This window comes from Carcharodon carcharias, chromosome 12 (genome assembly GCF_017639515.1).
Source record: "Carcharodon carcharias isolate sCarCar2 chromosome 12, sCarCar2.pri, whole genome shotgun sequence".
NCBI classification, from domain to species: domain Eukaryota; kingdom Metazoa; phylum Chordata; class Chondrichthyes; order Lamniformes; family Lamnidae; genus Carcharodon; species Carcharodon carcharias.
The window spans coordinates 13949625-13963082 of NC_054478.1; the positions used below are offsets into that span (position 1 = coordinate 13949625).

Genomic DNA, 13458 nt, shown 5'->3' on the forward strand with positions numbered 1-13458 from the left:
GTGGTAATGTTACTGGACTAGTAATCCAGAGAAGACAGGTTCAAATCTCTCTACGGCTGTTTTGGATTTAAATCGCCAAAAGCACTTTACAGCCAACGCAGTACTTTTGAAGCGTAGTCACTGCAGAGTAAAGATCGATTTTAATTTGCCTCTGGCCTGTTAGATATATCATCTTGGGCTGTTATGTAGCCTCTTAGCAGTGGAGGCTAGATTGGCAGAAGAATGGAGCTGAGACTTGATGTACATCCTATTGTTCATTGCTGGCACCCACTTGCGGTGCCACACTTCACTTGAAGGACATGGCTTGACTTCCAGAATCACCATGATCCTCTCTCCACAAGGCATTAGGTAACCCACCACCCAACTAACGTATGCTGAACCGAGCATGCTGTAAACCTTACAACGGCTGGGGGGGCTGATGTCCATGACAGAGAGCGTTGGATTGTCGATGTCGCTTCCCCTTCTTCTCATCCTGCTGTCCTCATACTCCGGAGTGAAAATGCTGCTCCCGCTGCTGGTACTCAAGGAATGCTCCGTGGGACTGAAGCTGACGGGAGAGCGGAAAGTGTTACCGTGGGTTCTTCTTGCCCTGGGGAACGTTTTACGACCTGCGGGAAGAGGCAGAAGAAAATCCCTGATGTTAAATACGGTGCAAACAGTCAACTCCAGCAATGTAGAGGCGTGTCAGGAGCTGGGCTTTTCAGACGTCAATAGCGTTGTGGGCAAGACACCTGCCGGCTCAACCCCAGACATCACAGAGATGATGTTCTGGTAGAGAGTCATACGGACTCGAAATGTTAACTCTGTCTTCCTCTCCACAGATGCTGTCAGACCTGCGGAGTTTTTCCAGCAATTTTTGTTTTTGTTAGAGAGACGATGAATGCCTGACCTGTCTGCTGAAGATTCCATCTGCAATGACTCATAGCTAAGAGGTCACAGGTCCACAAATCCAGGAAAGGACACAAATTGACAGGTATGCAGAATGGAGAAATAACACGGCTGTGAATTAGGGGCACTGTTTTGAGCTTGGGGATCGGGTACGCTGTCAAGTGAGCATTTCCTAGAATCTAAGCCATGCCACACCCAAGCTGGCTTTGACGATGACAATGGGTACCTTTAATGACCAACATTTCACAAAAGTATTCAGAGAAAGTTGGAAAAAAGTCACTTTAAAAAAAACATGCAAACCAGGTCATTCACACAGCTCCCCTTTCAGATGCTGAGTGGGAATGACCATATTTTAGATCTTTAAATGTTTATTTAGGTGGCACAAAGAACCATCTTTTTGAAAATATTGTAGAGGTTGTAAACAAGGTAAATCTGAATTGCTGCTAAGGCAGACATGAGTAAATAGATACAGCTGATTGTGAATCCAAAATCTTGGTGTGTGCAGTTAGTGGATCTTGGGCACCTTTGGTATGGGAGGGGGTGGGTTAGAAATAATCAGAGTTTCTGCCCCTCATTGTCAGTCAGCGACTCCACGTTGGAGACTGCACGATGTGGACAGGATTGGATCAAGCAGTGATCTCCCATCCCATGGTAGAAAAGGCAGGGAACACTTGTCTGTGCCGGCACCAGAGGAATGACCCTTGCAAGATATTGGAACAATTGCTCCATGGTTACAAACACCAGAAGAGATCAATTCCTGAGGCGGGGGGAAGAGAACCACCAAAGAGAGAAAATGCAATGGAGAGCCAAAAAAAAAGCATCAAATGCACAATCATGGAGTTAAATTCTCTCTCCCCCCCACCCCCCCCACCCCCTCCAACCACCCAGTATCAAACACTGAATGAGCAGTCCAGGTGTTAAATACCCACTCAAGAATCAAACAAAATGGGTAATTGGTGTTTAACAATGGCAACTGAAGGGTTAAATGCCCGCCCCATTATCACTGTGTTGGGGAAGGAGCCTGGCCTATGCTCACCGTCACTGTAGTCATGGTGATGATAGGAGATGTGATACCTTCGTGGATATGTCCCACCTTTCCCAATTTTCTCAAACGTTGGAATATCACAATCTGCAAGGAGAAAAGTTGGCTTGATTTTATTCAGAAAGAAAGGCTAATCTGCATTGAATTTTACAGCATAAAAAGGGATCATGCTGCCAAACAGGACACTGCCAGGATTTATGCTCCACTTGAGACCCCTCATCATCTCACCCTAATAGCATGTCCTTCAATTCCATCCTCTCTCATCTGTTCATCTTGTCTCCCCTTAAATTTATGGGCTCTAGTTTTGCAATCTCTCACAAGCAGCAACATCTTATTTAACTATACCCCACCAATCCCTTTCATAATTTTAAAAACCATCTCACCATTCAGCTTTTTCTTTTCTAGAAATAAGCGACCCAGTCTGTTCAAAATTTCTCGTTACCACTCAGTTCTAGTATCATCTTTGTAAATTTATTTTGCACTTGCTCCAGTGCCTCTATGTCCTTTCTGTGATGTGGAGATCAGAATTGTGTACATTACGATATATGTTCTTAAATAGGAATCTACAACAAAGTCAACTAAACCCAGGCCTATGGAATCAGGAACCATACAATACTCAAAAGTAACATAGTCCATAGAATCTTAAACCATAGGAAGAGGTCAATTGGCCCATTGTGCCTGTGCCAGCTCTTTCCTCAAACAATGACACAAAGATAGGTTGGAAAGTAAACTGTGAAGAGGACATACGGAGGCTACAAAATGATATAGATAGGTTAAGTGAGCAGGTAAAAATCTGGAAAATGGAGTATAATGTAGGAAAATGTGAAATTGTCAAATTTGGCAGGAAGAATAAAAAGGAAGCATGTTATCTAAATGGTGAGAGATTGCAGGGCTCTGAGATACACAGGGTTCTGGTTGTCCTAGTGCATGAATTGTAAAATGTTAGTAAGCAGGTACAGCAAATAATTAGGAAAGCTAATAGAATGTTACTGTTTATTGTGAGGGGAATTGATTACAAAAGAGGAGGGGTTATGTTTCAATTATACAGGGCATTGGTGAGACCACATCTGGAATACTGTGTACAGTATTGGTTTCCTTATTTAAGGAAGAATGTAAATGCATTAGAAGCAGTTCTAAAGAAAGCTGACTAGAGTAATACCTTGAGTGAGTGGGTTGTCTTATGAGGAAAGGTTGGACAGGTTAGGCTTGTATCCATTTGAGTTTAGAAGAGTAAGAGGCGACTTGACTGAAACATAAGATCCTCATGGGTGTTGACAGGGTGGATGCGGAGAGGATGTTTCTTCTTGTGGGAGAATCTAGAACCAGGGGTCACAGTTTAAAAATCAGGGGTTGCCCATTGAAAACAGAGATGAGGAGAAAGTTTTTCTGTGAGGGTCGTGAGTCTTTGGAGCTCTCTTCCTCGAAATGTAGCGGAAGCAAGAGTCTTTGAATATTTTTTTTTAAGGCAGAGCTAGGTAGATTCTTGATAAACAAAGGGGAAAGGTGATAGGGGGTAGGTGGGAATGTGGGGCTGAGGTTACAATCAGCTCAGCCATGGTCTTATTGAATGGCGGAGCAGGCTCGAGGGGCTGAATGGCCTACTCCTGCTCCTAGTTCATATGTCCTTTTCAAGTGCATTTTCTAGGTGGATTTTCATCATGGCACAAACCAACCCCACTTTCTCACCATCTCCCTCAATCCATTCTCTCTCTCTCTCTCTCTCTCTCTCTCTCTCGAAACGCTACAAAATGTCTCCTAACCCCCTATACCATGGATGCTTCAAGGGAAACTCCATTCCCATGTGAGTGAAACAGCAAAGCCTGATTTCTGATTTCCTAACCTCTCATTTGTGAAACTTTCATACGAACAAACAAATGTGGAGCAGGGCTAGACCGTTCAGCCTTTGGAACTTGCTCTGCTGCTCGATAAGACCATGGCTGACCTGACTGTGGCCTGTACTTTTCCTGTTACTCCCAATACCCTTTGACACCCTTGCCTGTCAGGAATCTATCACAGAATCACAGTACGGAAGAGGCCCTTCAGCCCGTCGAGTCTGCACCAACAGTGCAGATCAAACTCAGTCTTAAAAATAATCAATGACCCCGTTGGCACTGCTCTCTGGGGAAGAGAATTCCACAGTCTATCAACCCTCAGAAAACGTTCCTCATCTCAGTCTTAAATGGGAGACCTCCTATTTTTAAACCATGTCCCCTAGTTATAGTCTCTCCTACGAAAAGAAACATCCTCTCAGTATCCACCCTGTCAAGTCCCCTCAGTATCGCGTAAGTTTCAAGATCACCTCTCAAACTTCGAAACTCCAACGGACACAGGATCAACCTGCGCAACCTTTCCTCAAAAGACAACACCTTCATCCCAAGGAATGAGTAGAGTGAACCTCCTCTGAACTGCTGCTAATGCAATTATATATTTACAAAACTGTACACAATATTCCAGATGTGGTCTCACCAAAACCAAAACCCTATACAACTGCAGTAAAACTTCCCTATTTTTATATGCCACTTATCGTGCAACAAATGCCAACATTCCAGTTACCTTCCTAATCACTTGCTGTACCTGCAGACTAACTTTCCGTGATTCATGTACCAGGACACCCAGATCCCTCTGTACTGCAGAGTTCTGCAATCTCTCTCCATTTAAATAATATGCTGCTTTTCTATTTTTGGGAACACAGGAAATAGGAGCAGTAGGCCATTCAGCCCCTCAAGCCTGCTCCGCCATTCAACTAGATTATGGCCAATCTTCTACCTCAAAGCCATCTTCCAGCATTATCCCCATAACCCTTGATAGTTTTAATATGGAGAAATTTATTGAACTCTGTCTCGGATATACTCAATGACTGAGCCTCAGGAGCCCTCTAGGATAGAGAATCCAAAGATTCACCACCCTCTGAGTGAAGAAATTCCTCCTCCTCTTAAGTCCTAAATGGCCTTCCGCGTATTCTGAGACTGTGTCCTCTGGTTCTAGACTCCCCAGCAAGAGGAAACATCCTTCCTGCATCTATCCTGTCAAGCCCTGTAAGAGTTTGTATTTTTCAATGAGATCACCTCTCATTCTTCTAAACCAGACTTGTTCAACTTTTTTGTGTGAGGGGCCACATGCCAAATTTTTTCTCACTCAAGGGGTCGATGAGAAAATTTTGGAAAGATAAGATTTGATGCGACATTAAACATGAGTTTCAATAAAATGCTGGGGTATGTAGAAAAGAAACATTGGGCTGAACAAAAGCAAAGCAATGTCAGAGCAATAAATTAACCATTTTTAAAAAATGAATAATTAATAAACATGAACATTTGACTGTAAGAAGTTCAAATTGTGTTTGTCTGGCTCACTCCCAGTCTCAGGGTGCTAACTCACACCCTCACCACACCTACTGTGTGAGGTAATGCGAGTGTGTCGGTGTGCGAGGGCGAATGTGAACCCTGAGCCAGACTCTCTCTCCCTCACACGCACACTTGCTCTCCATGTCTCTCACACACACCCTCACTCACCCCACCTGCAACTTCTCCCCCTGCCCCACCAGCAACCACTCTCCACCCACCCCTACCAGCCACTCACTCTCCCCAACACCCCCACACCACCAGAAGTCCCTCTCTCACCCCCCCCCCCCCCCCAACCAACCCCACACCGGCTTGGTAGTCGCTCTCTCTCTCCCCACATTTGGTAGTCGGTCTGTCTGTCTGCACTTCATAGTGGTTCTCTCTCCCAGCTCAGTATTCACTCTCCCTCCCTACCCAATGGATTCCCCACTGCCATTGTGCCGGTTCTTCAAACCTTAGATGAAAGGAAGCTGCTCCTTCAATCAGTGACTGGTTCTCTCCCACCCTTGCTACTGATAGGCTCACTAGTGATCCAATCAACAGCAAACTCGGGAGAGAAACAGCCTGTGATTGGAGCAGAAACTTACAGAATCTTTGTATTTACTTACCAGCATTTTAAACATGGGGTCCATGGGCCAGATAGAAATGCCTGGCCTGCGGGACACAGGTTGGACAAGCCAGTTATAAACTCTAGAGAGTACAGGCCCAGTCTCCCCAATCCCTCCTCATAGGACAATCCACCACCCCATGAATCAGTCTGGTGAACCTTTGCTGCACTGTATCTATGGCAAGTATATACTTCCTTAGATAAGGAGACAAAAACCGTACACAATACTCCAGGTGCGGTTTCACCAAGGCTCTATACAACTGCAGCAAGGCACCTTTACTCTTATAATCAACTCCTCTTGCAATAAAGGCCAATATACCATATGCCTTCCTAATAGCTCGCTGCACCTGCATGTCAGTTTTCAGTGACTCATGAACAAGAACACCCAGGTCCCATTGGACATCAACACTTCCCAACCTCTCACCATTAAAAAATGCTCTGCCTTTCTATTTTTCCTACCGAAGTGGATAAATTCACATTTTTCTACATTATATTTCATCTGCCATGTTCTTGCCCGCTCACTAAGCCTGTCTAAATCTCCCTGAAGTCATTTTGCTTCTTCCTCACAACTCACATTCCCACCTAAGTTTTGTCTCATCAGCAAACTTGGAAATATCACATTTGGTCCCCACATCCAAATCACTGATATAGATTATGAAGAGCTGGGGCTCGGGCACTGATCCTCACAGTGCCTCACCAGTCACAGCCTGCCAACCTGAGACTGACTCGTTTATTCCTACTCTCTGTTTTCTGTCCGTTAACCAAGTCTCAAATGCTAGAATCATATCTCCCAAGGCTGAAGTTTTCTTTTACAAAATGGAAGGGTTTGGCACGATATGGTCATCTGGATGTTAACCTGGGATTATTTTAAAAAGGTCAGAAGTTCACCTTGGAACTGTAAACAAGCAGGCCTCTTCCAAAGAAATCACCTGGCCTATATGGTACTTGAGAAGCAGTTTTGTTTGTTTGTTGAACTGCAAAGCTCTTGAATGAATGAAAATCAGGGAAGCAAAAAAGGCAGTCACATAGGAGAGAGGAAAAAACTCAAGCTGTGAACCTGCTTGCTTGGAAAGCAGTTTTGTTGGAGAATAAGCCGAGGAAAGAAGGCTACCTTGACTGGCTCCCTCTCTCTCTACCTTGTCTAAAATTGTGCGTAGTGGTCAACCTGTAGCCAGAGAACCCTCACATGACTGTAACCATTCTACATTTGGACCTGCAAAGCTGAGACCAGTGGTGAGAACGTCCAGGCATCCACCAGGACCAGCAGTCTGTCTTCACACGAGAGACCTCCAGGTAGACAGCGCCGAGACCTTCCAGGCTTTATCCTTTATTTTATAAAGCCCATCTCTGCAGAGAGACTCTAACTGTTTGTCCTTTGTTTGCCTGTGTGTGTGTGTGCGTGCATGCTGGGGGAATTCTTTAGGAAGAGATAGATAGTTATACTTTCCAATTAAAATTGTGTGTTAACCAGTGTTTAAAAATAAAAATTAATCATTGAGCTTTTAAAAGAAGCCTGGTCAGTCTCTTTTCTTCTGTGTACTTGAGGTGTAAGTACACAATTGGCCGTTTTGGTGAGAAAATTGAACTTTTTTTTATTCATTCATGGCCAGCATTTATTGCCCATCCCTAATTGCCCTTGAGAAGGTAGTGATGAGCTGCCTTTTTGAACCGCTGCAGTCCATGTGGTGTAGGTACACCCACAGTGCTGTTAGGGAGGGAGTTCCAGGATTTTGACCCAGCGACAGTAAAGGAACAGTGATGTATTTCCAAGTCAGGATGGTGAGTGACTTGGAGGGGAACCTCCAGGTGGTGGTGTTTCCATCTATCTGCTGCCCTTGTCCTTCTAGATGGTAGTGGTTGTGGGTTTGGAAGGTGCTGTCGAAGGAGCCTTGGTGAGTTCCTGCAGTGCATCTTGTAGATGGTACACACACTGCTGCTACTGTGCGTCAGTAGTGGAGGGAATGGAAGTTTGTGGATGTGGTGCCAATCAAGGCGGCTGCTTTGTCCTGGATGGTGTCAAGCTTCTTGAGTGTTGTTGAAGCTGCACTCATCCAGGAAAGTGGGGAGTATTCCATCACACTCCTGACTTGTAGATGGTGGATAGGTTTTGAGGAGTCAAGAGGTGAGTTACTCGTCGCAGGATTCCTAGCCTCTGACCTGTTCTTATAGCCACGATATTTATGTGGCTAGTCCAGTTCAGTTTATGGTCAATGGCAACCCTCAGGAAGCTGATAGTGTGGGATTCAGTGATGGTAATGCCAGTGAATGTCAAGGGGCAATAGTTAATTCTCTCTCGTTGGAGGTGATCATTGCCTGGCACTTGTGTGGCATAAATGTTACTTGCCACTTGCCGGCCCAAGCCTGGAAATTGTGCAGGTCTTGCTCCATTTGGACATGGACTGCTTCAGTATCTGAGGGTTGCAAACATGGCTGAACATTGCGCAATCATCAGCGAACATCTCCACTTCTGACCATATGATGGAAGGAAGGTCACTGATGAGGCAGCTGAAGATGGTTGGCCCGAGGACACTGCCCTTTGGAACTCCTGCAGTGATGCCCTGGAGCCAGATGACTGACCTCCAACAACCACAACCAGCTTCCTTGGTGCTAGGTATGACTCCAACCAGTGGATTCCCATTGACTCCAGTTTTGTTAGGGCTCCTTGGTGCCATACTCAGTCAAATGCTTCCCTGATGTCAAGGACAGTCACTCTCACCAGCTCTTTTGGCCATGTTTGAACCAAGGCTGTAATGAGGTCAGGAGCTGAGTGGCCCTGGCAGATCCCAAACTAAGCGTCATTACGCAGGTTATTGCTAAGCAAGTGCCGCTTGATAGCACTGTTGATGATCCTTTCTATTACTTTACTGATGATCAAGAGTAGACTGATGGGGCAGTAATTGGCCGGATTGGATTTGTCCTGCTTTTTGTGTGTAGGAAACACCTGGGCAATTTTCCACATGGCCGGGTAGATGCCAGTGTTGTAGCTGTACTGGAACAGTTTGGCTAAGGGCCTGGCATGTTCTTCAACACAAGTCTTTATTAGTATTGCTGAAATATTGTCAGGGCCCATTGTCCATTTAAATTAATGGTGCGGCTTGCAGAGTAGTGGAGCTTGATAATTCACGCACTCCTCCTATCCCGGTCGTAACACAAACCATGCTAATACATTATCCCCAATCCCATATGTAATATTACTGTGGGGTACTGAAGCAGTTTTGTTGGGGGAGGGTGCGTGTGTGTGTGTGTGTATGTATGTGTGTGTTGTGTCTGACTAATTTAATTAAACTGAAGACAGTCAGACCACAAGATTTAAATCATCAAAGGGGTTAGGTGTAAAAGCAAGCATTTTGAAAAGGAGATGGGCAAGCTAAAGTGAGATCCCAGTAGATACAGGATGTTTGGAAATTTGCATTTGGAGATAAGTGAGGAGTGAAATGGTAGCACTTTGAATTTCAGAGACCATGACCGGAAGTTTAACAACTGGCAAAATCGTAAATAAATAAGGTAAAGTTATTAAATTTATTTTTCCCGCAAATATTGGCCATAATGACAACGTGAAAGATTTTTATATTCTGGCAAAGGTAACTTCCAAAGAAAGTTTAAAAGAATAGGTTTTAAAGATCAAAGAGGAGAAAATATATTTAAGGAAAGATTGAAAGCCGTACGGTGAGTGGCCATGTGAGATCTTGAAAGGTGGACTGTGTGAAGACAGACCTGTGAAAAGCAGCCTCTAGCCACCCCAGAGAAGTGCTTGCTAGCTCCAGAAAGCAAGGCCTTGTTAAAAACCTTGGAGTTCCATTGTCGAGTGAGAGGGAAGCTTGTAAAATACTTCCCTCATAGCAACAGTGGGTGCCTTGTGGTAATATTATTTTATAGATTAAAAATCTATTTTGACTGTTGCCTGAAAGAGGGTGTTTATTTTGGGAGCCTAGCTAAGTAAAAATCTCTTGGGAAATGTTATAAGACTAACTTTAACTTTGTAACTGTAAACCTGCGTGTTTAAGTTTTCTTTTCTTTTGTATTAATAAATGTTTTGAACTTAACATTTAAAATCTCCAAAAGTAGTAGTGGGCTCTTTACTTCTGACTTCAATGCAGACCTTCTCTATACAAATTGCAAATCTTTATGATAGATTGGCCAAGTTTCCCTTTGGTATTTGGTCAGCCTGGCAATTACCTTAAATACATTTTCCCCATTCATCTTTATACCCATTGTTCTTAACTGTCTTTTGAAAGTTACCTTTCCCAGAATCTAAAAATCTTTCATGTTGTCTTCATGGCCATCACTTCTAGGAAAAATAAACTTAATAACTTTGCTTTATTTATTTTATGATCTTTGTCAGTTGTAAAACTTTCTTTTTCTCTCTTTGAAATTTAATAGCTAAAAATTCACTCCTCATTTATCTCCTAATGGAAATTCGTATTCATGCTCCATCTATTGGTATCCCATCTTAGCTCACTCATCTCCACTTGTTTTCTCTCTCCCTAATTTTTAAATAATGGGGTTACATTTGCAACCTTCCAATCTGAAGAAACTGTTCCAGATTCTATAGAATTTTGGAAGATGACCACCAATGCATCCACTGTCCCTGCAGCCACCTCTTTCTAACACTCTGGGATGTAGATCATCAGGTCCACAAGATTTATCAACTTTCAATCCCATTACCTTCTCTAGTGCTACCTTTTTACTAACTCTAATTTCCCTCAGCTCCTCATTCTAGTTAGACCCTTGGTTCTCTAGTCCTTCTAGGTGTATTTTTGGATCTTCCTCCAAGACGACAGACACAAAGTATTTGTTTATTTTCACTGCTATTTCCCTATTCGCCATTATAAATTCTCCTGTCTCTGCCTGTAAAGGACCCACATTTGTCCTTGCTAATATTTTCCATTTTAGATATCTATACTTCCTGCCTAAGTGGACATGTTCAGTTTCCCAAATATGCCAATTTTTTGCCCACTCACTTAACCTATTTATATTCCTTTGCAGACTCCATATGTCCTCTTCATAATTTACTTTCCTGCCTATCTTCGTATCATCAGCAAATTTAGCAACCATACATTCAGTACCTTCATCCAAGTCATTAATATAGGCTGTAAATAGTTGAGGCCCCAGCACTGATCCCTGAGGCACTCCACACATTACATCTTGCCGGCCCAAAAATGATCCATTTGTCCCTACTCTGTTTCCTGTTAAACTAATCCTCTCTCCACGCTAATATGTTACCCCCCTACACCATGAACCCTTATTTTGTGTAGTAACCTTTGAATGTGGCACTTTGTCAAATGCCTTTTGAAAATCCAAGTACACCATATCTACAAGTTTCCCTTCATCCACGTTGCTTGTTACTTCCTCAAAGAATTCCAATAAATTGGTCAAACATGATTTCCCTTTCATAAAACCATGTCAACTCTGCTTGATGCATTAAGATTTTCTAAGTGGCCGCTATAATTTCCTTATTAATAGGTTCCAGCCTTTCCCCCATGACAAATGCTAGGTTAACTGGCCTATAGTTTCACGTCTTCTGTCTCCCTCCTTTCTTGAATTGAAGAGTTACATTTGTTGTTTTCCAATCTGATGGTGCCTTTCCAGAATTGAGGGGAATTTGGAAAATTAAAATTAATGCATCTACTATCTCAGCAGCCTCTTCTTTTAAGAGCCTGATGGCATTGCCATCACTAAATCCCCCACTACCAACATCCTGGGGGGGGTTACCATTGGCCAGAAACTGAATTGGACTAGCCATATAAATACTGTGGCTACAAGAGCAGGTCAGAGGCTGGGAATCCTGCAGTGAGTAACTCACCTCCTGACTCCCCAAAGCCTGTCCACCATCTACAAGGCACAAGTCAGGAGTGTGATGGAATCCTCCCCACTTGCCTGGATGAGTGCAGCTCCCATAACATTCAAGAAGCTTGACACCGTCCAGGACAAAGCAGCCCGCTTGATTGGCATCCACAAATATTCACTCCCTCCACCACCAACGCACAGTAGCAGCAGTGTGTGTACCATCTACAAGAAGCACTGCAGGGATTCACCAAGGCTCCTTTGACAGCACCTTCGAAACCCACGACCACTACCATCTAGAAGGACAAGGGCAGCAGATAGATGGGAACATCACCACCTGGAAGTTCCCCTCCAAGTCACTCACCATCCTGACTTGGAAATATATCACCGTTCCTTCACTGTCGCTGGGTCAAAATCCTGGAACTCCCTACCTAACAGCACTGTGGGTGTACCTACACCACATGGACTGCAGCGGTTCAAGAGGGCAGCTCAGCACCACCTTCTCAAGGGCAATTAGGGATGGGCAATAAATGCTGGTCCAGCCAGTGAAGCCCACATCCCATGAATGAATAAAAAACTATTTTCTCAGTACCCTTTCCCTGGTGATTGTCACTGTTTTCAGTTCCTCCCTCCCCTTCACCTCCTGATTCACAATTATTACTGCAATACTATGTGTATCTTCTACAGTGAAGGTCAACACAAAATATCTGTTCAATTCATCCACCATTTCCTTATTTTCCAGTAATTCCCCAGACTCTCTCTCTAGAGGTCCAACGTGTACTTTATTTACTCTTTTCTTCTTTAAATACCTGTAGAAACTCTCACTATCTGTCTTTATATTTATCATTAGCTTTTCTCATACTCCAATTTCTCCTTTTTTTCAGACATTCTTTGCTGTTTTTTATATTCTGTCCAATCTTGTAACCTGCCACTAACCTTCACAGAATTATACGCTTTTTCTTTCAATTTGATATTGGCTTTAACTTCCTTAGTTATCCACAGATAGTGCATCCTTCCCCTAGAGTCTTTCTTTCTCACTGGAAAATGACTTTGCTGAGTGTTATGAAATATCTCCTTAAATGTCTGCCAGTGTACCTCAACTGACCTAATTTGCTTAACCTAATTTGCCAGTTCACTTTAGCTAGTTCTGTCTTCATACCCTTACAACCTCCATCACAGGCAACAATTTGCATGGAACAATTTTACCACAATTCTTTCCTAATCTTGCAATCTTCAGTTAGATCACTACAAATTGTCCTCTCCAATAGAAACCAATCATCATTGTTGCTGTAATCTCTGAAGAGCAATAATATCTACACAGTCGGGTGACCGGAGTGGTATATGACACTCTATATAGGATCTGACCAGTGCATTAAACAGCAATACAACCTCTTTGCTCTGCACTTCTCTCTACAACCCTGCACCTCATTTTCTGTTTTATGGCTATAGACTTAGGTCTAGCCTGGTTCTGTGGTACTTCTTTCACCTCACAGTCAGAAGATTGTGAGTTCAAGTCCCACTCTAGAGACTTCAACACAAGATCTGGCCTTGACTGAGGGAGTGCTGCATTGTCAGAGGTACTGTGTCTGGGATGAAGTGTTACACTGAGGATCTCTCAGGTAGATGTAAAAGCTCCCACAGCACTATTTTGAACAAGAACAGTCAAAGTTCTTCAACTACCATCACTAAAACCAGAGTATCTGATCATTAACACATTTGTGTTCGTGGGAGCTTGCAGTGTGCAAACTGGCTGCGGTGTTTCCTACACCAATGACAACACTGTGAAAGTACTGAATTAG

At 43.4% G+C, this 13458-nt stretch overlaps 1 protein-coding gene across 3 annotated transcripts in view; it reads right to left on the reverse strand.

Moving 5' to 3' along the window:
* map3k2 (mitogen-activated protein kinase kinase kinase 2) overlaps positions 1-13458 on the reverse strand; it is a 121397-nt gene that overhangs the window by 20786 nt on the left and 87153 nt on the right. For 2 of the 3 annotated variants that reach the window (XM_041201386.1, XM_041201384.1), the window contains 2 exons: positions 1925-2017; positions 402-608 (listed from right to left, as the gene is read on the reverse strand). In XM_041201386.1, coding sequence (XP_041057320.1) covers positions 402-608; positions 1925-2017 — 300 coding nt within the window. The remainder of the gene's footprint in view (positions 1-401; positions 609-1924; positions 2018-13458) is intronic. The other variant, XM_041201387.1, reaches the window with a different exon arrangement.